The following is a 27,671-nucleotide window of genomic DNA, read 5'->3' as shown; positions in this document are numbered from 1 at the left end:
AACTTATCGGCATCATCATCTCTAGGAAGCCCAATTGTTTCCTGTCCATACATTAATAACAGCTCTTTAACCCAAGAACGGACAAACCATTCCAAAATTTAAAGAAGCAAAGAATATAAAGAGAGCTAAGTCGTCCACATCCCACGGGCAACACGATTTCCTCGCCCAACTTTCCTTGTTCCGCTTGCCCCCAAGCCGTGGGCCACGGTTGGCCTCGCCAGAAGCAACACAACCGAACCCAACCACACCCTTCCCTTGCTTCGAAGGAAATCGAAGGCTGAAAAGTAACAAATCGGTCGCAGTACGTGGCATGTTGCAAGGGAAGCCCAAGTGACGGCTGGACTGATTCGAGAGAACTCTCCATCCTCATAGGGGTGCATATTGGGGGCTAGCCATCTAGTTCCCGTCCCCGTGGCTGTTTTCGGTTGGATGCAGTTGGTTAACTTCGCTTTGGAGGCCCGCTCCAGGCTAATGTATCAACGCCCGCCAAGATGGTGGTTGGTTTAACTAACTATTAATTAGTAGTTAGGATTTGGGGAGAGAGGGAATAGACTGCTGGCGATTGGGCGGGCCTTTTTGCCAGGTTGTTCTAACAGGATTAAGAACAGATCGATAGATAGCTCAATGATTGAATACTTTTTCGATTTTCAACCCTGCCCGAAAACCTAGTTTAAAGTGGTTATCTTAACGAGCATCTTCAATTGTCAATTTCGACTCCGATTCCAATCACAGGGTATTCATTTAAAGGAGAAAATATCAAAAAAAAGAAAGAAATTAAATCTACACTACATAGTTTCAAGCTCACTTCCTATTATATTCGTCTTGTTCATACAGCATGGTATGACAAAAATGGAAGAACACAGATTTAAAAATGAAGATGAATTTATTGGGGAAAGAGGGGAAGACGGGACGGGACTTAAGAAAATAGGAGGTCAACTTAAGATAACAACCATGAAGTTCAAATTTCACCACGGCTTGTGAGACAAAAAAAATATCATGGCAGCAGAGTATTTTTATCCTTGTTCTCAGGTTTAATAACAACTTAAAATCGATGATGTTTTGTTGAGCTTAAAACACATACCAAATGGCATGGATGAGACGCAGGGATAGGTAGGAGATACGGGAAAAGAAACGCTGCAAAACATGCTCTCTAATCAAAAAAGCGAAACAAGAAGCCTAGCCAAATGAAATCATTGTGCTTCGAAGATCCAGAGTATGGATTGGAAGATGGTTTAGAGAAGGGGGGGGAAATGGAGGGGAAAAAGGAGGTAGAACAGTTCAAGGGCTCATATGGCAATTCATCAGGGCAACATGGAGAGCAAAAGTACAGAAACAAGAACTGGAATGTCAAAAATACATAGTTGAAGGAAATCAGATAATACATGACGTGTGGCTTCTAGCTTTCGAAGTAATCATTTGTATGGATGAATTTAATATGTTGATTGGTATTGGATGGATGGATGGATGGATGGATGGATTGTTTCTTTGGAGAGTGTGTTTCCTTCAGACGAAAAGGAAATGGGTGTGTTGGTAGATAGAGGGTATTCTGATGATGGAGGGAGTCAAAGAGTTTGCAGGGCGCATGCCAAAAATCCTCAAGAGCTGACGTTATCAGGAGTGGAAGGTCTAGTCTAATACCACTCAAACTCGCCGTTGCCCTTATGAAACACATACCTTCAAAGAAATCAATATCAGCCACCGCATATAGACGGAAGCAAGAAATGGCTAAAAGAGAATTTAAAGAGTTGTAGTTAAACTTACTCTTTCCCGCCAGACGTCAGAATCCCATCCTTAAGCGTGCACTTCCATTTACTCTTGACGCGCTGAACCTTATCATATGTGCACAGCATGACTTGTCCAACTGCATCATCGCCATCATTGGAGTCATCAAGCAGGTCGTCCGGGTCATCCAGATCAGAGTTGATGGCGTCCTCATCCTCCTCGCCCCGCGCGTTGCCATTATAGTCACCCACCCCGTCATAGGGAGCTGGGCCAGATGCTGTGATAGTAACTGTGGGGTTGGCGGATGGAGAGGCAGAAGCGGGATCCAATCCCTCAGAGGCACTAGAGGGGTTAGTCATGAGATGAGCCTTGCGTTTTGTGCCCTTAGCAAAACTTGACTGTTCGCTCAGGGGTGCTAGAAGACCACCGGCTTCAAGTTGTAGTCCCCGGGATTCTACGTAGGAACGGAGAGAGTCGTCAAATTGACCCTTGTCCTTTGCTGCAGCTTCCCTCCTGCGGGAAACTTCGGCTTTCCATTCATATAATGAATCGCCAGCGCCGTCAGTTTGTGAATTGTTCACTAGGGGTCTCTGCTGCTGCTGTTGCTGCTGTGGTGGTGGTTGCTGCTGGGCGGGGTTCTGATATTGTTGAGGTTGTTGAACTGGCTTTTGACCATGGGTGAAAGAACCTGCCACACCGGGGAGTTTCTGTGCTCCCGGAAGTGACAATGCAGCAGCTTGCGACTGTGCTTGTAGCTGATGGACTTGGTTAGCAGCCGCCGCTCCATATCTCTGATGCAACGCATTTGCAGCACGCTGCTGTGCGAGAGTTGATGGGTTCACCGGAGGCAGGCCTGAGGGAGTAGGTTGATACCCGGATTCTGTTTTGACACCAACTTCGGTGACTGAGGATTCAGCTGTTGGAGAAGAGACCTGTAAAGGTAGCTGCTGCTGCTGCTGCTGCTGCTGCTGCTGGGGTTGCTGCTGGGGTTGCTGCTGGGGTTGTTGGGAAAATTGATTGGTTTGAGGTGGTGGGGTCGCGGTCATAGGGTCATTGGAGGGGACCGTGACAGGGGCAGCAGGAATAGGGGTCTGTGGTTGTTGTGGATGCTGAGGTTGCGGCGGTTGTTGAGAGGCAGGTGGGGCAGGCTGGGGAGCAGGATCCCAGGGAAAGTGGGCAACCCCAAGTGAGGACAGTTTCTTCCGCCATCCCTGGGGGGCATAACCTGTATTAGCATCAAGCAGATGATTGGAAACAATTAAACGAACGAACTAAAAATCGCCACACAAAGTCCGTCTGCAAGCATCAAACGTTGTACTCGGTCTCGTAGCACCATGGGGGCCATATCTGCGGGCCCGTGGGAAAAGTAAAGGCGGTAACGGGGAGCACAAGGCGGGAACGGCGGATGCTTAGTCATGGCGCGAGGGTTATTGCCGAGACGCGAGTCGCACAGCCAAGCGAGCAGCCAGCCAGGGTGACTCGCGAGTGGCTCAGCGCGACCCGGAGTAACCCAGAGTAACCCCGGGCTAACCCAGAGTAACCTCGAGTTAACCCAGCTACCCGGCCCAGCGACCCAGAGTGGCCCAGAGTGACCCCAGCATAAAAGCTGGCCTGGATTCCCTTTAAGCAGTCCTTCATCCCCCTTCCCCCCTGGGGGCGCAAGAAAAAACCCCGCGCCTCGGTTGCCACTCTGGGAATCTCACTCGAAGCGGGCACCCCAACAACAACAACAACAACAACAACAACAACAACAACGCAAATATATCATCGCCTGTCCAGCTGCCATCTCTTTGGCTGCTTGCTGAGGAATAGCAGCAAAAGGGAAAATAAAAAGTCTGCTAACCTTTCTTAGATCTTCCAGTGTCTGCTGGTCCACACCGCCCTCTTCAAAGTCAATCTGGGACAAGTCGCATACTTCCTGAATAACCCGATCAAACACAACGCCCTATTATCGACATGACAGATACGTGAGCCCCAAATTCGCTCCGGATCGATATATGATATAGCGGAGGGGAGTTGGGATGGATATTCAGCACCAACAACGCCTCGCCTGACTTACCACCTGCTGGTTTGACATCTTGCGATATATAGGATGGCAAAGGTGAAGAAGAATGGGAAAGAAAAAAAAAAAAAAAAAAAAAAAAAAAAAAAAAAAGAGGAAACGAGATTTGAAAGAAAACCAAAATACGGATCAAAATTTGATACTGCTTAAAGGATGGGTTCAGCTGAGGTAGAGCACGTCCTCTGGCGCAAGAGGTTGTACCTATGGTTTTTTGGTTTTTGTGTTGTTGAATGATGCCACCTAACAAAGCTTCAGCTCAGCTCCCATGCGCCGTTGGGAGAACTGACCGATTCGACTGAAACCTGCCACTACCTATCCACGACGCTTTTGTAAAACCGGACACAGTAAATATCACTTTGACTTTTTAGACCTGCTGTACAATTCTATGGGGTAATTTTGAGTGTTCTGGGTGCTGTAGGACCCTGTTGTCGCGGATTTTCTCAGACGGCTGGCTGCTGGGGTCGGATGGTGAAGAAGGGAGAAATTGTATTTATAGTGGAAAATCTATCACCCACCACCTGATTAGTCAGCACACCTAGACTCTGCCATCCATGGAATGACTTCACTTGGTTCAGATGGTATTATTCTAACACCATGACAATTCCCATGTGCCAACTTCTCCAATTGCCTTTTTTACGTTCTCGTCATCCATCTATTGATTCCTCTTGCAGAAGATTTTGGTGCTTCTAGTTTCTGCTGTGTCTCCATGGTTGGTTTAGTAGAATGCCGCTTCTCAGTAGATTCATACATAGAACACGAACTTCAATGCGCTGTCGATAAGCCAGAAGAAAAGGATTTTGTTGTTCTCATGGTGTCTATGGTGCTCCATACATCCTGGCTTCTTTTAAAGATTGACCGATACCTAGTGTACCTTCTAAAAGAACACCGAAAGGCAAATCGAAGAACATTTTTCCGAAAGCGAAGCAAGGTGATCCGGAAGGGAGAGGTAACAATCAAACTGCATTGATAAACTCGGAGCAATCAACAAAAGCTAGAATAAAGAGAGGAACTCAAAAACCCAAACCGAAAACTAATTATACCAATCTGGTGGAAGAAAGAAGAACGAGGGAGAAGAACGCCCTGCTCAGAATGCTGAGTCCACGCTTTTGACCCCCGGCCCCACGGCCAAGCAGAAGCAGAGCAGCTGAGAATGAAAAACGCCCTGCGCATTGCAATACTGATACTCTGAGTGATGCAGAACGACTTGAGTAGACAAAACACGTCCCATCAGAAATGACACATTAATATCGATTACCGAATGGTCATCTGCTTAGCCATCTGGCTACCTTTGGATCCAACAGCTCCCTCCCGTGACGCGGCAGCAACGGTGCCTGCCTTGCGCTCAAAAACCTTCCAGAATTTCAGACTTTCGTCGGCAGCTAGGAAAAAGGAAAGTGTTAGCACGCAGCAAGGGGGAAAAAAGAGGTGTGACTTTAGGGTCCTTGGAGATTAAGACATACCAGCAGTGGCCAGCATCTGACCGTCAGGGCTGAGGCAGCTGTGGAGCACACGGGTTTCGTGTGCGGGAATTTCAACATTGCGGACAAGGGATGGGTAGCTCCAGATGCTCAGGGAGTTATCTGGGAATCCGCTGGAGCTGACGAGCTCGCGGTAGTGGTTGCTCCACCGCAGGCTGGTAACTTGGGAGCCGGTGTCGATGCTGTTGGTACGTGCGCCAGTGGTGGTGTTCCAGAAGTGGATGTGGCGATCGAAGGATCCTCCTCCACTGGCGAGGAGGTTCAATTGCCATGGGCACCAGCTGAGAGCCTTGACGGCAGCACGGTGGTTGGTCTTGGTGAACTTGGGAGCGCTGAGAGATCGGGAGTCCCAGATGGAAACGAGGTTATCATTGCCACCGGTCGCCAGTTGGGCACCGTCGGAGCGCCATTCGAGACCACAGACTTCAGAGGTGTGAGAGACAAGCTCAGCGGTCTTGTGCTGGGCGATGCGAACGTCGTGGTTGAAAACGAGACCACTTCTTGCACCAGTGGACAGAATATGCTTGGACCACCCCATAACTCCAACACGGGTTTCATGGCCGAACATGCTCCGCAACTTGGTACCCTCTTCAACATCCCAAATTTGGACCTCACCGGAGCTGAGGCCAACGCCAACGTAGGCTCCATCACCACTCCATTTCACGCTGCTTACATAAGTGTCGGGTGAGGTTTCGAGCAGGCAGTCGACAGAGCCACTTTCCGCAGACCAGACATAGACATTGCGTTCGAGGCCAATCGCAACCTGGTTACCCGAACTCCAATCCAAAAGATTGAGGTAATAGTCATCAACAAGGCCGGGGGCATCTAGAACACGCTCTGGGGCTGTCTGCACTCGTCGTCGGAACTGGGCGGATTGAGCGTTGGCCGGCTTGAGGGGCCGGTTGTATTGGGAGCGGAGATCAATGGGTTTAGATGATTCTGGTGGAGGGGGCTTGAACGAGAGAATGCGAGTGTTCAAGGAAATGTCACAGGCGGACGCAAGGGTTGACTTGTATGCAACAGCATCTGGCGCTGGACGAGTGTAAGAAGTCGTGTTGTCGTTGTCTTCGAGGCCAAGATTCTCTAATGCGCTCGCGATATCGTCATCGTCGCTGCGGCTTCCAATATTAAAAGCACTAGCGGCATTAGCTAGTACTGTGGATCCTTCACTAGACTTGGGGCGTTGGTGTTCATCGGGCTTGGCGGCCCCCGCGGTAGCAAGGCCTTCACTGGTGGTCCGGTTTGGAATGAAGCGGTCCGCAGTATTGTGAGGAAGTCGAATGGTTGTCTTCGTGGCTCTTGAAGACCGGATTTCCCTCTTCTTTGATGGTGTTTGTCCAGCGGCTGGACCAGTCCCGGTCAAGGACCAATCAGAAACCGCCAATTCCAGGTGACGGGGAGAGTTTCTGCCTTTGGCAATGTTGGATTTGGGGGAATCTCGGTGTGTCCCTCTTGATACTGTTCTTGATACAGATTTGGCGAAGTGTGAAGAAAGGTTGCCACCATAAATTGACTGAGAAGCCACGCGCGGGATCTCTGAAGATTGCTTTGGTGGGGTGAAGGGAGAGGATTTGTTCGACACGTTCGTCGCCAAACTGACCGTTCTGGACCTTGGCGACGGTGTCAGGGGCATGCGGCCACCAGCTGTCTTGGAGGAGAAGAGACCATGATGAGTCTTCAACGGTGTTGATACGGAAACCGTTGCCATTGTAAGTAAATGTGAATGACTTATGTTGAAACGAAAGCAAATAGACAATACAATGGGACAATCCAAAGTTTCGACCAGAATCTTCGTGGCTGTGATGTTTGGAAATGAAAAAAAAAGAGAACAAAGGAGAAGAGGGGAAAAAAAAAAATTCTGGACTTTGCAGAGAAGCGTATGCTCAAACAAGGGGTGATCAGGTCCGAAATGGAGGATGATCTAATAAACTTGGAATAGCTATGCTCAACAAAGATACAAAGTACTGGATGCGATAGATGCAGGGGATAGAGAAGTAGAGGATGCAAAAGTAAGCGTATAGGTTATGGAAGAGGGAGAGGGTAAAAAGGAGGTTGATGTTGAATGGAAGAAGAAGAATTGAAGCACGACGTTGATCCCCGCTGCAAATAAATATTTACACCCACTTAGCGCCATTTGATCTCTACAGCAACGGCCGCTGAGATACACTATACTATATTTGGGTTAGCGTCTTGGAGCTAATTTGCCAGTGCCAAGGCTTAGTCTAAGTTTTGCCAAGCCTTCCCTTTTGGAAATAGCGTCGGAATCATCTGCTCATCATTGCAGAGCCGCAACCGCCAACCACTTCCTCTTAACTGGACGACATCACTACGTCTTGGCCTCCAACGTCTCAAATTACCCATATCGTGCAATGGGAATGTCGTCGCAGAACCGTATGGCACTTTTGGAATCAGCTTGACCGCTTAACTCTTCTTCGTCAAGCTCCTGCGTTTTAACTTTCTGCCCCTGATGGCTCACGAACATTCAACACCGGCTGCTGGAGCTGCAAGTGGATCCTATTCGGCACAGCATGGAGGTAATGGTGTTGGTGGTGGCAGCAGCTGGGGTGGCTCTTCTACATTAACCTCCTCTAATTTAACGCCAGTCTCGTCGCTGTTGTCGCCCTCAGCGGCACAAGCCACCAACTCCTATCTTATGCCCACCAGCCATCCTACGGCCCGCCGTGGTAGTGGTGATAGCTATCGTCCTGCAGTGAAGAAGTCCAACGGACAACTCCCTGCCTGTCTGGTAAATGCTTCGGTAACCTACTGTGGAAACAACCAAATTTATGCATTTGGAGGCTTCGATCAGTACACAGACGAAGGTCAGAGAGAGCTTCTGAAGTCTACAAACTCTTTTCGGGAGCGTTACTGATTTTAACCTATCCAGTTTACAATCATGTCCTCCGGCTGGATCTTACGGCCCTCAAGTGGACTTTGGTCGATAATTATGGAGACATCCCTGGTGTTCGGATGGGTTTGTTGTCTTCTTTTTAATTTTATGGTTCATTGCTATCCAAGCTGACGAGATACACATACAGGCCATACAGCGTCTCTGTACCAAGGCAATAAACTTATTGTGTTTGGCGGCGAGAATGAACACCATGAGTATCTCTCTGATGTGGTTATTCTCGATATTGCCACATCCACGTGGGCATCCCCCGACATTCGAGGACCAATCCCTCGCGGAAGAGCTCGACATGCCTCGGTGGTTTACGAGGATAAACTTTTTGTTGTTGGAGGAATAACTGGTGAAACCAATTTTATCCTCGACGATATATGCTATCTCGACTTGAAAACCTGGACTTGGTCCCGTTCGTGGAGTTTTGTTGCTCGATTCGATCACACCGCGTGGATCTGGGGAGGCCGCCTTTGGGTTTTCGGGGGTCTTGGTTCGGATATGGAGCGTGGCACCGATCTTTGGTGGTTGGACTTGAAAGGCTGCCCGTCTTTCGGCATGTCATCCTCTCAAGGTACCGTCGAATCCCTAGGAACGCTCGATAGAATGACTGACAGCCCAGGAGCCCAATATAGTCCTGCCACCGTGCAAGGACGTCCCAGCGGCTATGCTGCCAATTCAGCTAGCGTGCAGGTAAGAGCCTTCAACCGCCGAAAACTCACTGCTCCCGGGGCGATTTCTTCCCTCAAGTTCCGCTCTGGTCCCCATGTACCAACGCTTCTTTCCGGAACCCACTTCCATGTTTATTCCTCTGGCGTTCTTCTTGACCTAGTCACCCCGTCCGAGACCGTTCGACCTTGGGATTGCAATCTGGCGTCTTTGGAGCTCGATTCTCTGAGGTGGCAGCGTCTGGCAGATGGACCGGAGATCTTCAAATCAGGATACCGCTGGCATTATTGTACTCTTAACGAAGACGGTACGAAAGCCTGGCTACTTGGATGTAGCCTTGATGTGACAAATGGAACTGGTATTGGTGACGAAAATCGTTTGAACCAAGTGCTTCCCATTGATCTTGAGCGGTATGGTCTGCTAGGGAATGACCTCGCGTTTGAGAATTCAGAGCACGCTAGAATACTTGCGCCGGAGCGACAGGAATCTCCCCGCTGCACGGGGCTTGGCACTGACCTAATTGCTGTATTCGACCAACCTCCTGAAAATGGTAGCGGAACTGACTTTATCATTACCGCTGAGCGCGATGACCTTAATTACTCAGAATCTAGTGATTCATCAACCGTGTCGCCCTCTTCCCAAAATGAAGCCATCTTTGTTCCAAACAGCGCCTGCACCTCTCAGCCAATCCACGTTCACAGGATCATCCTACAAGCTCGGTGGCCGCACTTTAAACGTCTATATTCTGCTCAAATGGCGGAATATCATACCAAAAGAATGCACATCCCTGAGCCATATTCTTTCGTCCGAGCATTCCTTTACTACCTATACACTGACAGCATTGCGGGCCATCCAGAGTACTGCTCTGACATTATTGAAGTGGCTGGAATGCTGGTAATGGCTAACCTCTACGACATGCCTAAACTCCGGCTATTGTGCGTTAATCGACTCAGTCGGGAGCTGGACGTCAATAATGCTGCAATTATCTGGGATCGTGCTGGAAGGACGAATGAGGAATGGCTGAAGCGTCGTGCTGCCGTGTTCTGCCTTGCGAACTGGGGTCGCATTGTCAGAACTGAGGGATTCCGCAGTCTAAGCAGGCAGAGCTTGATGGAACTATGCGAAGTAGTGGATATGGAGGGGCGAGTGATTCCTGGACATGAACTTGAGTTAGCTGGCGAGTTGGATGCGTTTGGTTCAGGTGGGGATAATAAACGAAGTCGTGTTGTGGTTGGTAGTACGCCTGGCCCGGGGATGGAGGACCTTGAGGATGGCGATGGAGATGAAGATGATGGCATGGAGCTGTCGTGAATACTGAGGACGGAAAAATTTTAGAATATAACCTACGAGTCAACGATGGATGCCCGTGCATGTATTGTATTATTACTTTTGTGCTTAATGCTGAACCTTGACGACTGCATGCATATGGGGCGCGGGGAAGCGGGGACTGGTTTCATGTGCTTTCTCCAATTTTGATTCATGGTCCCTTTCTTTTCTTTTCCTTTCCTTTCTTTTTTAATGCATTCACAACATATTTGTCTGCTTTATACTGCACCCCCATAGATTACAACGGAGGAGGTAGATATCCTTCTTATTACGATAGTGAACGGCCTTCTCATCACATTTCTAGCGCTTGGATCTGTCTTTATTATTTAGTCTTGCCCTTTCCCGTAGATTGTTGTAATCGGCCGACCACCAGCCACCGGGACTTACTGACAGAACCTTTCCGGACCGTCGTCCTCCACGAAAAATAGTAAGCGACAAATGCATTGGGGAAACTTAGTTTATTCACCTGTGACAACAGAAATAAAGGACCGCTTGTGTAATTCAAATGTTTCAGAGACCACTATTCCTTTCTCCCTGATTGGTAAGGACATTGTATGTAGTTATGAATATGACTTATATTGTTACAGTTCTAAGTGATACTGAGTAGAAAGAAAATTACGTTATATTCATGATACGTATTAATGGAGTTCTCACTCAATATACTGGAGTGTTCATTCGAAAACAGAAACTCGGGAATCTGGTTGGCCGGCGATATCTACACAGTTGGAACTTGAATCCAGCAATCAATCAGTCATTGCGGAGAAATGTACATTCAATCTAGTGAGTGAGCGAGTTTCTCCGGGAATGGAGGGCTCTTACCTTGATTAGGATATTGCTTTTCATATACCTCACCGGTGTGAGCCGTCCGAAACTGGATAAATTGTTTATGACGTCGGTTACATATTCGGCTTATCCACGACAAATAAATTTCGTAATTCTCAGGTCCATTGCTGGGTGTCTTTGTCGAACCCGATGATATCCAGCTCAACATTCAAACTTTTGAGCATCATATCCATCGTAAAGCTCTGAGACGAAAATATTAGTCGTTAGATATACCATATGGAGAAAATTGAAGAAGATGGAACACAAGGTTAAAAGGAAGAATCAGCAGACCTCATCCTCGTCCCCTAACTCATTATTCCCACCACCATGCCCTCCACCTACATTTTCACTATCCGTTTCCATTTCCGCCTTTTTCCTTTCCACCTCCTCATCCCATTCACTCTCCAAATCCTCCCCATCTCCAACAGCACGAACATCTTCATCCCATCTCGCCCTCTTCTCCTGTGCCTGCCTCATCCTCTCCTTCCACCCTTTAACGCCGCCCATCCTCTCCACCCTCTCCTCAGCACTGACAAACAACTCTTCCGCCGCCTCTCGGCTCGCTGCTTTCCACTTGGCAATCAGCACTTCAAGCTCCGCGTCTTGTCCTGACTGTTCAACTTTCAGCGCTTGGTTGACTGAATCGAGTTCTGCGCGCAGGGTTATAAGACGAGTTGTCAGGGCAGAGTGTTTCTTTTGGAGGGTGATGAGCTCTGATGGCACACTTGGTGATGATGGTGACGCTGTTGGCGGCGGAGCTGGTGGGATTGTGGTAGGTTTTTTAATAACTTCGGAATGGGTACGGGAGGAGTGCTTGTCGGATGCATTGGGAGAATTGGGAGCATCAGTTGCAGCTTTCGGATCTGACTCCGTGTCTTTCTTTCCGCCATTGTCTGTGGATGTGCTTTCAAGTTGTTTGCGGAGAGGTGATTTAAAAGGTTTGAAGAGTGTAGACGTAGCTTGGTCGATTCGACGGCGTTTGGCAGCTTGGTAGGACATATTTGACGTGAAGGAGTAACGAGCACGTAACTTGTAATGGATATCAGCTACGGACGCAAGCTTCTACACTTTGTATATCTGTAATAAATACGCGGAATGCTGTAGCTACTTAAATGCAGTAATTGGGAATGTGTCAACTGCCTCATGTCGATCTGATAAGATAGAGCTTCTGGCACACGTGATACTATAATATCACCTGGAACGTCTGAAGCAACAGCAACAACAGACAGGGGAGTAGACTCTGCCCTGAACTTCTGAAATGCGGCGAGTTAAACATTATTCACAAGAATACATTTCAATAAGAAAATGCTCTTTTTTATCCGAGTTCCTGCCCATTATATAAATCGAGTCGAATACAAAAAAAAAAAAAAAAAAACCAAGGGCCATTTTAGTTAATGGCCGACCCCACCAGCAACCCAAGCTGCGAACTCGGGATCGTCAGGCTGGGGGAAAAGCCCTCTATCCTCTTGCCTTTGTTGTCTATCGACGGCACCTTCAGTCCCCGCAGGGTTATTCGCTGGTTGCCCTGTTCCATTCCTTGCCGGAGCTCTGCCATTGGCGGCAGCATTCTGGTTCTCCTGACGTCCACGTCGTAGAGCTCGCTGCTGCCGCACATACACGAGGATAACCAATATCACTGCTAACAAAAGGATAACGAAGCCATCAAAGAATTCGTCGTCAAAATCAATATCATACTCGTTGTAAAAATTCTTATCTTGGTCACTAATGACTTTTTCGTCCATGGCATCTGTCCCGGTTCCATCTTCGGAAAAGACGCCATCCAGATTATCAGGATTGGATTGACGTTTCAGTTTGTGTTTGTGGTAATCTTCGTTTTCCTCTTCGTCATAGGTGATGAAAGCTGTAATCCATTCCTTAAATGATCGGTGGGGTTTCGCATCTAGATGGTGCAGAAGGAAACTTGTCAATGGGACATGGACAAGGAACTCGACTCCAAGGATGCCCGGATAGGTAGGATGAACTGGAGTCGAAAAGCAATCAGCTACAACTCACCTGCTTCTGTTCGGATGGGATTGGCATTTCCGTGCGTTATTTTATTCCAGAAACTCCGTATTCGCAACTTGATTAGACTGAGCTTAACGGGTAGATAAGCTTCATAATTGGTTTCAAGAGCCAGATCGTAGAATCTTTTCGCCATATGGAAATCTTGCTCCGTAGCATAGCCATTTTCATGCATCCAACCCAGATTCCAGAACGCCTGGGCACTGTGATACCCCTCCGCAGCTGAATGGTAGCAGGTAAAGGCCTTGTCAAGGTCAGGCGACGTCCCGTAGCCATAGAAATAGTAATCTCCCATTTTCACAAGAGAGTCAGTGTTCGCTTGCCTTCCAGAACGAGTCCAGTATATAAGTGCTAAAGCAGCATTCCGGAGCAAAGATGGCCGGCGACTCCTGGACCGGGGCAATATTGAATCAAGTGGAAGAACAGAACGTTGCTCGTCCAGCAGGTACGCCACGTTTGCCTGAGCATTCTCATAGCCCTGCTCTGCTGCCATCATTGAAGCAACCAAGGCAGTCTCCTTGTCGCCATTTTCATATGCGGTATTAGCCTCGTGGAATGAGGAATGTATGGCCTCGACCTTTTCAGCCACCATTTTATAGTAAGCTGTCGCCACGCCACAATGACGCTCCTTTCCTATCCCTTTTTCGGCAATTTCCGCAAGATAATAGAATGCTTCGATCCAACCGTATCGAGCCGCTAACTCAAAGTATCGTGTCGCCGTGGCCACATCGCCCTGGTCAAGAAATAGAGCACCAAGCCTGGTTTCAGATGCTGGAAAGTCCTGTTCTGATGCCGCCTTGAAATAAGCCGCAGCTTTCAACCCGTCTTTGGGGACTCCATATCCATTCAAATACATCAAGCCCATGTAGTGTTGGGACATGGGGTCCCCAAGAGGTATTCCTCGCTGAAACCAGGTTAACGCTTTTTCAAAATTCTGCTCAGTGCCCTCCCCACGCAGGAACATGAGTCCAATGTGCGCGGCCGCTTTTGCAGCAGTCTTCTCAATCCCTATTGGGTGGCTGGAGATGATTTTGCCGTCCTTTGTCCAGTATTTTTTTGCGACAAGCCCAAAATATCGCATTGCTCTCCGTACATTTCTCTTCAGATTCTTCGAACCCTCGTAATACATCTTACCCAGGCTAAAAGTGGCCTTTACATCGCCTTTCTTCGACAAGAGATCTAAATATTCGAGCACATCTTCAAGGCTTGCATCGGAACCTGAGTTCTGGCCATCCCTATTCGCATTTGCACCGGAGCTTGAGACGCTTGCGCCTTCGCCATACACCCCACCCTCGTCATCAGCCCAGTTATAAGACTCTCTAATGAGCATTTGGCCTCCAGGTGGGCCTGACCTGTAGTAGGCCATTGCCTGGTCTGCTACTTGTTTGTAATAAAGCGCTGCTTGGTCGCAATCACGAGGTGCTCCGATGCCAAGGTACCGGCGAAATGCTACGGTCATTTGAGATCTAATGTTTCCTCCCATAGCTGCGAATGTATGATAGAGCAAAGCCTGGCCTTGATGCCGTTTGACTGCCCCTCCTATCCCTGTGGCATACATAAACCCAACCATATATTGTGCGGTGCTATTGCCTTCCAGCGTTGCGAGTGTTTTATATAGTTCGAATGCCCTGGTATAGTTCCGTGGATGGGTAAAATTTCCGTAAAAATTCATTTCCGCCAGAAGAAATATTGCATCTGGGTGGTCTTGGTTTACTGCATCTTGAAGGAGCAACACTGCGTCTTTGAGTTCGGGGGATAGTTTATCTGTCCCTCTGGTAGAGTGTCCGTCGACAGTTATGTGGGGACGGTTCATGAATAATAAGTAAAATGCCTCTCTCGCATAGTATTTCGTATATCCAAGGAAGCCGGAAGGCCGGTCATGTCTATTGGCAGGGACGTTCACAGTGCGGAGGATGTTCAATGCCGCTTCAACAGATGGTTGACCTGAAGACCAAAAGTAAAGCGAAACTGTTATTTAACTTCCTTCTCTCTTCTCCCATGTCCTCTCGTTTTTAAAAACTCACCACTGGTCTCCCCATCTTCCCCCTTCCTCTTTCCCCGGGCTCGCAGCCGAAGTTCATCGGGAAGCCTAGTTTCGGACTGGGTAAAGGTGTTGCTGATATCCGTAGTCGCTCGAGTTTCATCGTGTGCATCTTGAGCCTGTATAGCCAATATCTGGAGTAATACTGGATATTGTATATATCAGCTTCGTCGTCCCATTTGCCAAAAGGAATACGTGGCGAGCGAAAGAGAACGGGGTAACAAACAGAGAGCTATAGGCAGTATGTGCCATCTCCTCGGCCGCTTCATCATTCCTGCAGTCACAAAGAAATTATTCTAAGAGAGTAGGTCATTGCGACTCATGCCACAAATGAAATGAAATCGACAGTGGTTGTGAAAAGCGTAGAATGCATTATTCTGACGTTGTACGCACGGAGTTTTGTATTTTGAAATACTTTGCGACTAGCTGAAGCTTGGGGGCTTTATCTGGCCACATAAACTATTTAGTTAAGCTGGTCGTTCGCTGAACCTCGGACACCGGAGCTTTGATAGGCCGATGTACCCCAGTCCAACCAGCGCAACAACCACGTAAATAACGAACTACATACACATCTTCCTTTACACTCCATCAATTGTGAGTTTAGCAGCATTTGCTCTACTGCCTTAATTGTCGTTGGCTCCCCTGCTCTGCCAAAAGCCTCCCATGGTCTAGAATAACAGACAGAATTGCAAGTTTAAGAGCCAGCCGAATCACCAACTCAGCCGCGTTTTCTGCTCTGGGGACGGCCAGGATATTTTTACCACAAGTATTTGCCAACGCGGTCACAATAGAAATGCCTTAATGTGATTTGTTCCTCTCTACAGGCTTTTACAGATATCTGACTTCCTGTGATCAGAAATTAAACCTTCTTGCCATTTACAGTGGTTCGCTGTTACGTCTACACTAGACAGGCCAAAATATCCAGACAACACCTTTTGAAGTGCTGAGGTCAAAATTGATACATTTAAACTTATTCAAAAGGGCACAACACGTGGCACTTCTCATGGCTAGATACGGATGCATAATTATCCCTTGCTGTTGTGTACCAAGACGGCAAATTTGACGTGTAACAGCTAGAAGTTATCGTGATCGATGAAGCTTCGGGTAGAATCACGATAATATGGCACGCTCATGAAAGAAGTTCTATCGGGACTTTGAATATGCATCCCCAGCTGGAACGGAGAGGGTCGAAGAGAGACCCATGGATACAAATTTGTGCTTCTAATTATGAATAGTGATACTAGGGTTTTCAACGCACCGTTATGTGGCCACCTAGAGATTTCGGACATATACAAACATCGGAGATGGCAATGGACAAAAATACTCCATAAGCGAGCGTGGCATCCCATACCATTCCGACTTAACAACTGCGATCATCAGAACTGCCATTGCAACATCCAGGTATTCATAATCTCTTGATCAATTGGCTTAAGCTGTTGCATCGTTATGCTCGCTTCCTGTGTCTTGTGAGTTTCTAGGACCGCAGGCTTACCATGACCATCAGTTCCAGCAGCGAAAACACTACGAAAGAAGTCAAGAATTTTCAATGCCGGCTTCTGCTGAAGATCTCTCTGTGTTGGGTTCTCAATGGCCTCAAGGCTAGCAATCCAGGTTCGCGGTTCAACAATCGCCACAGGGAAATGTTTCTCAATAGCTGGTATAAGAGACTCCCACGCGGAGGCGGTTGGGTTAACAAGATGGAAAGCAGCACAACGAACTTCCTCTTCTGTCTTTCTCCTTGACCGAATTATATCAATGATTATTCGTGAAATGGTGTCCTACATCAAAGAGAATTAGCCATCTCATCAATAAAGCTCACATCCTTTCCCAGTCGATTTGAACGATACGAGAATTGATTATGAGTCGATTGGAACTTCTGGCAACGCACCACGGGAATCCACTCCACTGATACCGTGCCAAGGGATGATGGAAGCTGTTTTATAGTTTTGGAGGTTGCAACCAAGGATGGAAACCATTCCTGCTTGTTCCACATTCCCTTTTCTGTTGTTGGGCCTCCAATTTGACCAACACGATGGATGCTAGTGGGTACAGCACAGTGAGAAGAGGCGAAGGCACAGATACGCTCTCCCACATGCTTGGATTCTCCATAGCCTGTACGCATTACCACGTCGGCATCTTCAAATATCTCTTCAGGGATCAATGGTCCGCGCTTGGCGCTATTCCACCCTTCCACTGTGGAAATCGAGGATATGAAATGGATATGGGCACGATGAATGCTGGCGATGCTGAAGTCAACAAGTCGACGAACTCCTGCTAGGTGTGGCTGTTCAAATGCTTCGACTTGATGGTTAAAATTAACCTTCCAAGCGTTGTGAACTACCGTATCAACAGTTTGGAGAAGCTGGTCATAAACATCGTTTGCAAGTCCAAGGCGCTCATCTCCGAATTTGGCATGGAGGAATTCAACTCTAGAGGCGAAAGATCCGGTGGATGTTAAGCCCTTTTCCTGGAAACTCTGCACCTGTCTGGAAGCTGCATCTTCTGAGCGGTTTAAGCAATATACTTTAGCGACCGTGGGATCTAGAAGTAGCTCATGAAGCAGGTAGCTGCCGAGCGATCCGGTTGAGCCGGTAAGAATTACTGAATGCTTCTCAACTAGACCTGTGGTGTATTTTTCTACTAGAGCTGAAAGCTTGGCGGATCGTTCATTATCGTCCACCGGTTCCATTCTGTTCTCATCTGCCGTGTCTTTGCCCTTGATGAGGTCATACATGTAGCGTGAAAGAGCCATAATAGATGGGTGGGAGTATATTTGACGGCTAGAGAATGCCTCGTTACTCAGCTGTGGGCGATGAAAACGGACTGCGTTTTGTAAAACCTGGCCAAGTTGGAGGGACTGTAGTGAATCAAGGCCTAGTGAAAATATATCGCTATCGTCGCCAACTTCTTGGAACCCAAGCAGTTTTAACACTAATTCCTTGACGTGCGGAATAATTTCCTTCACTGTTGCATCCTTGGGGATGCCAACAATCTCGTCGTCAGACTTAGAGTACAACGCTTCGATCTTGTCACTGTAGTCTGCCGTGACTATGCGTCGTTGGACAGTCCCCTTCGGTGTGGTTTTGAAAGGTTTTAAAACAGATGACAGGCCAATTTTTGATTTCATAAGGCGGCCATGGCTCGGAGCACCCACGTTCGCTTTTTGCACCATGGGCCAGACTTCCTCGATGAAATCCTTTTCATCTCCCTGCCAATCGTTCCAATTTGGCTCACAGAGGAGAGCTGCTTGGAATCTCCCTTGTCCTATAACAAGGGCTTTTAACACCAAGGGATGCCCTTGAATAATGGTTTCCATGGTTGTTGGATTAAATTTCTCTCCGTTGCTGAGAACTATTATATCGTCTCCACGACCAATGTATTTCCATAGCCCTTGCTTCTGTGGATGAGGAGAAAAAAGATCTCCCGTGCGGTACTGCTGAATATCTGGGTATGTGTGAAAAATGCCATGGACGTGTCGATTTTCTCCTCGTGGTATGACCAGCTCGAAACTCCCATCCCCTTGGTCTTGCATATCAACCCCATAGAACGGATTCCATTCCATATACTCCCAATCTTCACGTTCTTCTGCCTTCAGCGAAGCGATCAGGCCACTTTCACTTGCGCCCAGTACACTCTGGACGTGAGTCAATTTGCAGAGTTTGTCGCCAATTACCGGTGACAGCGGTGCGCCTCCAACTCCGATGAAATGAAACTTAGCCAAAGTGTCTTGTCCTAACTTGGAGGCATAGAGCTCTTCTGCAACTGACGGAGGAAGGACCGCTGTTGTGGCTCCAGTGTCGCGGACAATTGTGGCTAACAACTCAGCCGTCATCGGCTTTTCCGGACTCAGCACAAATGGTGTTCCGCCACAAATTGCGGCAATCGACATAAGTAAGCCCATAAAATGGAAGAATGGGCTCATTGTAACAGCTAGTTTCCCGTGTTCAGCGACACTGAAAAGGCTGCTCGATCTTCCTGGTGGCGTCGCCATCTTTTGTATCATATTCTGCGCGGCGATGTATCCATGGGTAAGTGGTACTGGTTTTGGTAAACCTGCATCTTCTTAGTATCAAACCTGATATGGTCACCCATTAGCTTTGCGTTTTAAGATTTTCTAATTTACCTGTTGTTCCAGAACTATGGATGATTAGAGCAACCTCATCCTCTACGTCTCTTGGCTGCGTCCCCTTCAGGGAATACGACGGGACTTCATCATTGTTGAAAACCCCCCAAAGCTCCGGAACTGCCCACGCCTTGATGTTTGGATCTCCTTTTTGTATTTCATGAACTTGCTTCTCTCGTTCCACACTATAGACAAACTTCGAACACCCAGTTTTCTCAAGGATGTGGTGGGAGGCTTCCGACGAATTTCGGGATGAGAGCAGCAATGGCTGGTTTTGCCATTTCCATTTAGTCAGAGTGGTTTGCATTTGATTACAAGAGTCCTGAGTAGAAGCTTACAATGTGTCCAATCTTCATACAGGCAAGGATAAAGGCAATGTAGCGTATGTCGTTCGATCCAAGATATGCCAATGTCTCTCGGTTTGACCCTGGGGAAACGTTTTCTTCAATCCAGTTGGCCAGATAATCCACCGCGCCCGACAGGTCCTTCATTGTAACCTTGCGCCATCCCTGCGAGATGTCGGAAGAAATAGAGTGGATGCAAAACAACTGATTTGGATTGTTTTCCTTGAGATAGTCAACCTCAGCTGCCAGAGTCCCTGATCCGAACTTTATAGATCCCATCTTGATGTTTAAAGAGAAGTCTTGTTTTCTCGACTTTTCTTTCCTTTATTCGTCTAAGGCAAAGCCTAAAAACTTTCAGCATTCCAACTTCAGTTTACAGCTTGAGTCCAGAGTGAGTCCAGGGAGAGCCTTGATTGATATATATCCCTACATCATGCATTGAGAAAGCTCATCCATGCAACCATCGCCAGCAGCAAGCCACGACCACAGTTCATCTGACCAAATCTGGTAGATCTCGTCGATCCGCCAGCATGAAGTTGGGAGATTGAATTGCATTTAACTGGTCAAACTTTTTCCATGTGGCGCAATTGTATTTTGAGGTTGGACGATTCCTGCAGCTCATTTATCAGCCGTCCCAACTATGAATACATAACATGGCTAGATCCGTGGCATCCATTTAGGCCAGTTTACAATTCTCCATAATTGTTGAGCAAACATTCCACGCATACGCAGTGCTCGGCATATTTGGAAAGAGGGCAGAAAGATGCGAGTTTAGTAGAATTGTGCTTACTCTGGCCTCGGATCAACAAGGCCTCTTTTTGAGGTTGTTTTCTTTTTGTCCCCCTTTCATGCAGCACAATAGCAGAAAAGGCTTTCCTGCACCGGATCCACTCTGCACTTCATCCTCGTACTTGTTGACTTGATTAAACAGCGTCTGAGGAAACATAACCCTGAGGAAATTTGTCATAGCTTTTGTGCCTGGTGGGTCAAAGGCAACTCTAACACATTAAAAAGGAAGCAAGAAATGCCCACTTCTGCACGCAGTCCCCTTGCTCTTACAGCCGCGCGGCAGTTGCACAAATGTTTCTGTGATTTCATACTTCCGCTTCTGCACATTGCTGCACAATGTTGAAGTTGTTATTTGTTAAGTCAAGGGTAATCAATGTATTCTCATGCTTATTTAATATAATCTACAATTTATTCATTCACACCATCTACTTGCACACCTCTCCACTTTTAATATTATAAACAAAACTTAGAATAATTATCAAAAAAAATCAGGTATTTACATCAGAATTATTTCTAGCATGCTGAGAGCGTGTACAAATAGCATGTTTCATAGTATCACATTTACTACATTTTAATTCTAGTTATTTTTGTAAATACCTATTGAACTACTCGATGTAATGGGCTAACGCCCGTTTGATAACTAGTTAACCCTTTCGTAACCAAAAATGCTTACGCCCAAATTATCCTTTTTCCGCTGTGACTCGTACAAAGCTCTTCGCTGGCCTTCATCTTTCATTCTCCTTTCTCTTTACCTTTCTCCTTCTAACGAATTCGTCTTTTTGTTTTAAGGAAATGCTAGGGCCGTATTCGGTAGCACGCCCGTTACACTACGAGCTTTTAAATTTTATTTATAAATTAAATATATATATATATATTTTAATTAGCTTAATTTATATTTATTATTTATTTATTTATTTATTTATATAAAAGATAAAGTATACTTATTTTATATTAAAATATTCATTATTTAAACATTTTGTAAGTTTTCAAAATTTAACTAATAGAGCAAATAAAATTGATTTATAAACTTCAAAACTAAAAGATAAATTTCCTACTCTTATCTTAAACTGCATTTTAACCTTATTTTAAAACCACTTTATAATTTATATAAACGTCGTTAAGAATTCTTTTTATTAAAATTTGACATATTAAACAATTTGACATTTTAATTTTTATTTTACTTATTTAGTTAACTGTTTAATCTATTAGCTATGTCTCTGTATTCGGACCGGATTCCATGAGAATATTTAATCTGCTAAAGAGGGAATTTTGTGCTGGTTATGAGTTTCCTCTCCAGTTTGCTATCCTCAGGTAGCTTCTGATGGCATCGCGTTTCGTATTCCTCCTCTGTGCATTGACCTCCGGAGCCTGGCCATTCCAACACGGCTTGCCATGTTGTAAGACCTTCCGTTGGTTCCGAATCGCCATCTACCCTCCACCACCAGCAACGCCAGACTTGACAACTGGTCTTAAATAATAGTCATCGTGTGTTAAAAGTTTACCATATGAGAATTTTTGGTTCGTACCAAGGTCTCACTTGGCTGTTGTAAATAGTGGACGCTGCTGGAGGGCCGAGTCAGAAAGACGAATGTCAAGCTGAAAAAAATGATCACAATACCATTTCCATTTAACGGCTGACCCGGAGTGTACTGACGGAGAAGATCAGTGCAAATAGGCATTGTCATGAATGTATCATTTTTAAGTTTGGTCCGGAGAACACATACCTCACGAACATGAAATCTAGATCACGATGAGGCTGACACTTAAACTTCGAGGATTTCCCCCACAGCGGCTCTGCAGTTGCGATATGAATATCGCAAACAGCTGGTTGGTTAACGTTCCGTTTGTTCACCTACTGACTGGCGGTGATGTTCCCTACCTCACCATTAACCGTTTTCATGGAGCCACTTCCATTTGTCAGGCTGTCGTAGCTTGGGTTAAATACCAACCTCACAGGTTTGAAATCCAGCCGGAAAGATATCATTCTATCATCCTTGTAAGATAGCTGAATTAAATAATAACGATAATCCACCTTAATCGTTAATCCAAACCTAGAGATTTCTTTAATTGAAAAACGATTTTCCTGTATCCCTCAGTCAATCAGGGAGTGGCAGTGGGATCACCTTGCTCTGCGGTCAGGTGGAATTGGCAGCAAGCGGAACTGCACAAGCCCAAGCGGTAGAAATCATTACCAGGATCTTCACCCAACATAGTGTCAAGCCTCTCCTCTGGAGGGTCAATTTCTGCTGATACTTGTTCTATCGCAGATGCAGTAAGCGTATCATCAGTCTTGTCCAGGCATACAAGTCCACAGACATTGGCCTGGAGGACCTCGTTCTTCGAGTCGATAGAGTCTGGCTAGAGACCGAAATAAACGCCATCGTTAACACGGGTTCGTCAAGTCACCTGCGCCTACTCGCCCAGACCAGCCAGACGGTAATGTTAGACCGCACAGCCTACCCAGAAGACATCGATCCCAACATCATCTTTAGCACAGTGCGGGAAATTGCACAAAACTCCTCTCCAATCTCGGACCCCTTCTCCCTCGGCTTCCTAAAATGCCTAGGGGTCCTCCTGTACACAGGAAAGCCAATTCCAATACGTCCTCTCACTCCCACGACAAGGTGGCCCCCAAACCCTCCGTTCCCTCCTTCTCCTCCTCCACCACCACCACCACCACCAACACCACCATCACCATGAAGCCACCATCACCTCCCAATTCCTCAACGCAAAATTGCAAATCAGCAAATCCCTCGCCCACGCCGTCCCATCCCTCCACGCCGCAAACTTTGTGCACAAAAACATCAGTGCGGAAACAATCCTCTTCCTCCCCGACCCCACAACCGGAGAGCCCAGCGATCTCTACCTCGTCGGCTTCGAGCAACTGCGTCCATCACCAGGCCGCCCATCATTCTGCGCAGATATGGTCTCTCTCACCGGAATCTCTACAGACACCCGAGCCACCAGGGGTCAGGGCCAGGGCCTGTGGCCGCAGGAATAGCACAAGATGCAGCATGACATATACAGTCTTGGTGCATGTCTGCTGGAAATCAGGTTGTGCACGTCATTTGCCGTGCTGCGTGGTGGAGAAGGAGAAGAAGGTTGGGGGGGTGTTGGGTTGAGGGGGGGGGGGTTGAGAGAATGGCGGTGGATCATCCTGAGCAGCAACTATTTGCCCAATGCTGCGCTGGATATTTTGGGGGGGGAGCTGGAGATGAAAAATAAAATGCTGGCAGCGCTGGGGATTAAGGAGAAGTTGGTGAATGGGGATAGCATGGCACAGTTACCGAGTCTGATGGGGCGCACGTATACAGGGGTTGTGCTGGCATGTTTGACGTGTCTTGATGCCGGGGTGGGGAATATGTTTGACGATGGGCAGGAGATGTATGATGAAAATGGGATAGTGGTTGGTGTTAGGTTTACTGAGAAGATTCTTGAAAGACTGGAAGGTTAATATAGGCTTTGACTTGTAGCAGATGTTTAGTGTAATGTTGTAGTTTATATACCATGGATATTTGAGCGCGGTTACAACCACAAAATAAAAGGTTCAAGGGATAGTTCGATGTCCATCCGAAGGTCACGTGTGCCAAATGGAGGATATGAATTCAATCTGTGTTGGACGTCTCAAGTGGTTGTATTTGGTAGCCTATCTCTGGGATGCTCTATACTACTGTGCGGTGTGCTAGTCCATAATAGGAAGCCTAGGCTCCAACACAATCAGATGATGTCATTTAACTTCCCGTTGACTTGAAAAGAAGTTCTCTTTTAAGAGATAAAAAGGGGGCTACATAGGGAGGACACCGATGAACATATGTAGTATCACAGCAGAAATATCAAACCAACCCCTTAATCGGAAAGAAACAGCAAATAAGTTTTATTTCACATAATATATTATAATCAGATAGATACCAGACCTTAAGGAGCCAGGAAAAGAGAGCAGAGAGCAGAGAGCATAAAAAAACTAAAAAAATCATACAATAATCAGACACCTCCGACAATACATATATTCTATCCATTCAGGTCATTCCCGCTCCGCCCGCTCTCCCACATTCAATTCCATTTCCATTTGCAACTCGCAATTCCACGAAAGGATATGAAAAGGGAAAAGGAAAAGGAGAAAAAAAAAAAAAAAAATCCAGTTATCTCATTACATTGCATCCTGTTCATCCCATTTATAACATCCAGCCAGATAGTAGTCCATTCACCATTGATACCTAACCCTCCTCCCAAGAACCAGAAGTGTAACCCTCCCAAATAAAATAAATTCAAAAAAAGAAGCAAAAGAGAAGTTACCTCAGTAATATAGCATATCAAGAAGCCCATCAAAAAAAATCCTACCCAGCATATCCTGAAAAGCAAACCGCAATATATAAAATTTTACGCAAAAGAAATGTATAAAAATAAAAGATAAGATGGAAATAGGAATAGAGATTAAAAAAAAATAAAAAAAAAAAAATAAAAAAAAAACCCTCACAAATAAATCATACTTCTTGTAGCACGCACCAGCCTCCACATAAGAACCACAAATAAATCTACCGCCTTCTATCTCTCTCTCTCCCTCTCCCTCTCCCTCTCCCTCTCCCTCTCAGCCGCAAGATTATGCTTCCCCACCGTATCCCTAATAGCCTGCGCAAGCGGATCTGTCGAATCCGCATCATCCCCATCTCCATCCCCTTCCGTCTCCACATCCATACCAGTTCGACTATGAGGCGATACACGAGAATGGGAATGGGAATGCGCATGTCCATGCACAGGTATATTAGCAGACCCAGACACGGCCAGAGGCAAAGCGGCACCCTCCTTCGCCACCTCAGCTAACCCGGGGAGCGTATGATCACTCATTGAGTGCGAGGGCGGGGAGTGCTTGACCGCATGCTGCGGTTCAGCTGCGCGCTGGCGACTACTTGCGCTGCTATTATTATTGGACATCGAATCTGTAATACTAGTAGTACCAATGCCAACACCGGGTATAGTAGTCGTCGGCGTCCCCGTGGCCCCCAGACTCCTATCAGCATCCGTCTCTGTCACCATTGGCCCTTCACGCGCACTGCTACCGCTCCCCACACTCCTATTGCTGTTACGTGGGTACGTATTCCGAAGTTCCTCAAGCTTAACATCCTTCCACGAGCACTTGGCATGTTTCTTCGTACAGCCCATACACGCCGTGAGATTTTTATGACAATCCATCTGTAGGCGCCGACAGCGGTCACAGGGAGGCAAGATGCGTTCACCCCGTTGTAGCCCCTCCATGCGACTAACCATTTCAATCTTGTAGGGTCCGCCATCATCCCGCTCGTAGTGGTTCGACGACTTGGGTTGAGGAAGGAGGGATGAGGGAGTACTGGGGATGGGGACGGGGGCGCCTGCGTAGCCGCTGCTGCTATACTCGCCCGGGTCTGAGGCGCGGGGACGTGAACGTGACGTTTGGCGGGCAGGAGGGGGGCATTCTGTCGTCTTCGTTGTTGCTTCTTCCTCATCCGAAAAGCCGCGGGCGTGACGATCGGCAGTTGTGAAGAACTTTTTCATCAATTCGGCTCGCGTAGCTGGGGAGGCACCTTTGATTGAAGTGCCGTTGATGATTGTGATGTTGTCCGTACTGGAATGAGGGAACATAAACTGGGCTGCGGATAGGACACTGGGATCATCCTGGGGGGGGTCGTATCGGGAATTAACAGCGACAAAACCTGGGGGGGAGTGAGGATGCGAATGGCCGTTGCTAGTATGGGTGTTGGTACCCATTACATTGCCATTGGATTCTCGGAATGGACTAATGGATCTTTGTTGTTGGGCACTGAGGGATAGATCGTTCTCTCTTCTAGTAACGATTGCAGTCTTGCGGTTCTTGAATCTGTGGTTTAATTGCCTAGCACGCGCTGACACTATGATCATCACAATAGGTTAGTCCCTGGCTACATAACAGTGTAAAAATAAAAATAAAAAACATTAAAAAAAAAAAAAGAAAACATATATTATATATCTTATTACCTTGATCAGCCAGATTGATGATCTGGGACAAATTCTTTTCTAATATTTCTAATGCGCCCAGCTCCTTCTCTTCATCTTCAACTATGGGCTGAGGAGGAATAATCTTCTGAGGGATACCGGACTTGATCAGGATATAATCTTCTTCTGAAATTTCCACGCGACTCTGCTTGGTGTAGATCTGACAGACGGGGACTCCGTTACGCGTTTTTTCGAGGGTAAATTGTTCAGGTTTGTTTTTTGCGAATTCGACCACATCAAGCCAGGAGACTGTTGTTCCTTCCTTTCCATGCGACTTGAGCACCTTGGGAGGACCGTCAAATAGCCGTTCGAAGCGGGTGACGAGGATGGGCCCAAGGGGACATGCGCCTAGATTGCCTGCGATGCTTTCGTGTCGCTGGAGAACCCCGTCGTAGTCGTTCATAAGACGGAGGATGGAAGGGAGGGTGTCATCTGGGGAGACGAGGGGGATATTTTGTGGGTACTGACGGGCGAGATAATTTATTTGCAGGTGGTTTGACTGTGTTTTGGGAACTTTGGAGGCGGTGGTATGTTGGTGGTCACCGGAAGGGGATCTGGCGCGTTTGTTGCCCGACTCGGGGGGCATGGGTCTCGAGTCCATTGCGACAAAGATGTCGACGGTGGAACCAAGATGGTAAAAATACAAGACACTATACTATTCAAAATGGAAAATGTGATATGGAATAGAAAAAGAGGGATATATTGGGAAAGGGGGTTAGGTGGAAATAAGAGGATAAGTTAGGGCGTGCCGCTCAAATCAGAATGACGGGAACAGATGGTAATAAATAAAGGGGAGGGAGCAGCCTGAGGAGGTAGGAACAGAGTTAACCAGACAAGACGGGCTCCAGAGAACAAGATATATGGCACAGTCGCAAGGAGGAAGAGAAGAATGGATTGAGCGTTTAAGGATACAGTGGATGGAAAATATATATGGGCGGGAGAAAGTGATACAAAGTCAATAGGACTACAGCGGTGTTCGACGAACCCAGCAGACCTTAGAGAGACAAGAGGACGGCTATTCGAAAGTAGTAGGAGAGGAAGAGGAAGAAACGAGAGCCAGGTCGTGTCAAGTCAAGAGAATGGGTTGAAGATGTCATGGATGTCGTTAATATCGAAAGTTGAGTATGAGGCTGAGTCGGATGGAGAGAAAGTAAAGAGGAAAAGAGAGAAAGAGGAAGAAAGAAAGAAGAGGGAAGGAGCGAAGGAGGGAACGGGAGAGGCCAGTGGAAAGAAAGTGGAAAGTGGAAGGGCCCGGAGGAATGCGGTGGGCGGTGGGAAAAGCGTTGATTGGGCGGTGGAAACAAGACGGGAAAACAGAGGGGAAACGGGGAACAGGAAATTTTAATAGGAGAGGGAGAGGCGATGTTAAGGAGA

At 47.0% G+C, this 27,671-nt stretch overlaps 9 protein-coding genes across 9 annotated transcripts; 3 read left to right on the top strand and 6 right to left on the bottom strand.

The window, feature by feature from the left end:
- Positions 1–1,631: 1,631 nt before the first annotated feature.
- PAAG_05439 (hypothetical protein) lies at positions 1,632–3,799 on the bottom strand (the record flags this gene model as incomplete). The annotated part of the gene is made up of 4 exons (XM_015845574.1): positions 1,632–1,674; positions 1,762–2,933; positions 3,566–3,667; positions 3,782–3,799. 4 exons carry the CDS (start codon positions 3,797–3,799, stop codon positions 1,632–1,634), a joined length of 1,335 nt encoding a protein of 444 aa, XP_015699800.1.
- Positions 3,800–5,035: 1,236 nt separating this feature from the next.
- PAAG_05438 (WD repeat-containing protein slp1) lies at positions 5,036–6,970 on the bottom strand (the record flags this gene model as incomplete). Its single annotated transcript, XM_002792663.1, has 2 exons — positions 5,036–5,163; positions 5,245–6,970. The coding sequence occupies 2 exons, from the start codon at positions 6,968–6,970 to the stop codon at positions 5,036–5,038; spliced, it is 1,854 nt and encodes a 617-aa protein (XP_002792709.1).
- Positions 6,971–7,729: 759 nt separating this feature from the next.
- Positions 7,730–10,138, top strand: PAAG_05437 (kelch repeat protein; the record flags this gene model as incomplete). The annotated part of the gene is made up of 3 exons (XM_002792662.2): positions 7,730–8,084; positions 8,150–8,236; positions 8,301–10,138. The coding sequence occupies 3 exons, from the start codon at positions 7,730–7,732 to the stop codon at positions 10,136–10,138; spliced, it is 2,280 nt and encodes a 759-aa protein (XP_002792708.1).
- A 953-nt stretch (positions 10,139–11,091) lies between these two features.
- On the bottom strand, positions 11,092–15,290 carry PAAG_12041 (hypothetical protein; the record flags this gene model as incomplete). Its single annotated transcript, XM_015847584.1, has 6 exons — positions 11,092–11,178; positions 11,267–12,004; positions 12,379–12,875; positions 12,989–14,941; positions 15,022–15,172; positions 15,234–15,290. The coding sequence occupies 6 exons, from the start codon at positions 15,288–15,290 to the stop codon at positions 11,092–11,094; spliced, it is 3,483 nt and encodes a 1,160-aa protein (XP_015702809.1).
- A 1,124-nt stretch (positions 15,291–16,414) lies between these two features.
- PAAG_05434 (ochratoxin A non-ribosomal peptide synthetase) lies at positions 16,415–19,784 on the bottom strand (the record flags this gene model as incomplete). Its single annotated transcript, XM_002792659.1, has 4 exons — positions 16,415–16,816; positions 16,927–19,091; positions 19,162–19,429; positions 19,500–19,784. The coding sequence occupies 4 exons, from the start codon at positions 19,782–19,784 to the stop codon at positions 16,415–16,417; spliced, it is 3,120 nt and encodes a 1,039-aa protein (XP_002792705.1).
- A 1,765-nt stretch (positions 19,785–21,549) lies between these two features.
- On the bottom strand, positions 21,550–21,973 carry PAAG_05433 (hypothetical protein; the record flags this gene model as incomplete). Its single annotated transcript, XM_015845573.1, has 2 exons — positions 21,550–21,762; positions 21,821–21,973. The coding sequence occupies 2 exons, from the start codon at positions 21,971–21,973 to the stop codon at positions 21,550–21,552; spliced, it is 366 nt and encodes a 121-aa protein (XP_015699799.1).
- A 71-nt stretch (positions 21,974–22,044) lies between these two features.
- On the top strand, positions 22,045–23,295 carry PAAG_12040 (hypothetical protein; the record flags this gene model as incomplete). The annotated part of the gene is made up of 3 exons (XM_015847583.1): positions 22,045–22,250; positions 22,562–22,790; positions 22,861–23,295. 3 exons carry the CDS (start codon positions 22,045–22,047, stop codon positions 23,293–23,295), a joined length of 870 nt encoding a protein of 289 aa, XP_015702808.1.
- Positions 23,296–23,520: 225 nt separating this feature from the next.
- Positions 23,521–23,748, top strand: PAAG_12039 (hypothetical protein; the record flags this gene model as incomplete). The annotated part of the gene is made up of 1 exon (XM_015847582.1): positions 23,521–23,748. One exon carries the CDS (start codon positions 23,521–23,523, stop codon positions 23,746–23,748), a length of 228 nt encoding a protein of 75 aa, XP_015702807.1.
- Positions 23,749–24,836: 1,088 nt separating this feature from the next.
- Positions 24,837–26,898, bottom strand: PAAG_05431 (hypothetical protein; the record flags this gene model as incomplete). The annotated part of the gene is made up of 2 exons (XM_002792656.1): positions 24,837–26,173; positions 26,280–26,898. 2 exons carry the CDS (start codon positions 26,896–26,898, stop codon positions 24,837–24,839), a joined length of 1,956 nt encoding a protein of 651 aa, XP_002792702.1.
- Between the last annotated feature and the right edge of the window lie 773 nt (positions 26,899–27,671).

This window comes from Paracoccidioides lutzii, assembly GCF_000150705.2.
Source record: "Paracoccidioides lutzii Pb01 unplaced genomic scaffold supercont2.14, whole genome shotgun sequence".
Taxonomy (NCBI): domain Eukaryota; kingdom Fungi; phylum Ascomycota; class Eurotiomycetes; order Onygenales; family Ajellomycetaceae; genus Paracoccidioides; species Paracoccidioides lutzii.
Note: the sequence above shows the minus strand (reverse complement) of the source record. Positions and strands in the feature narration are given on the sequence as shown.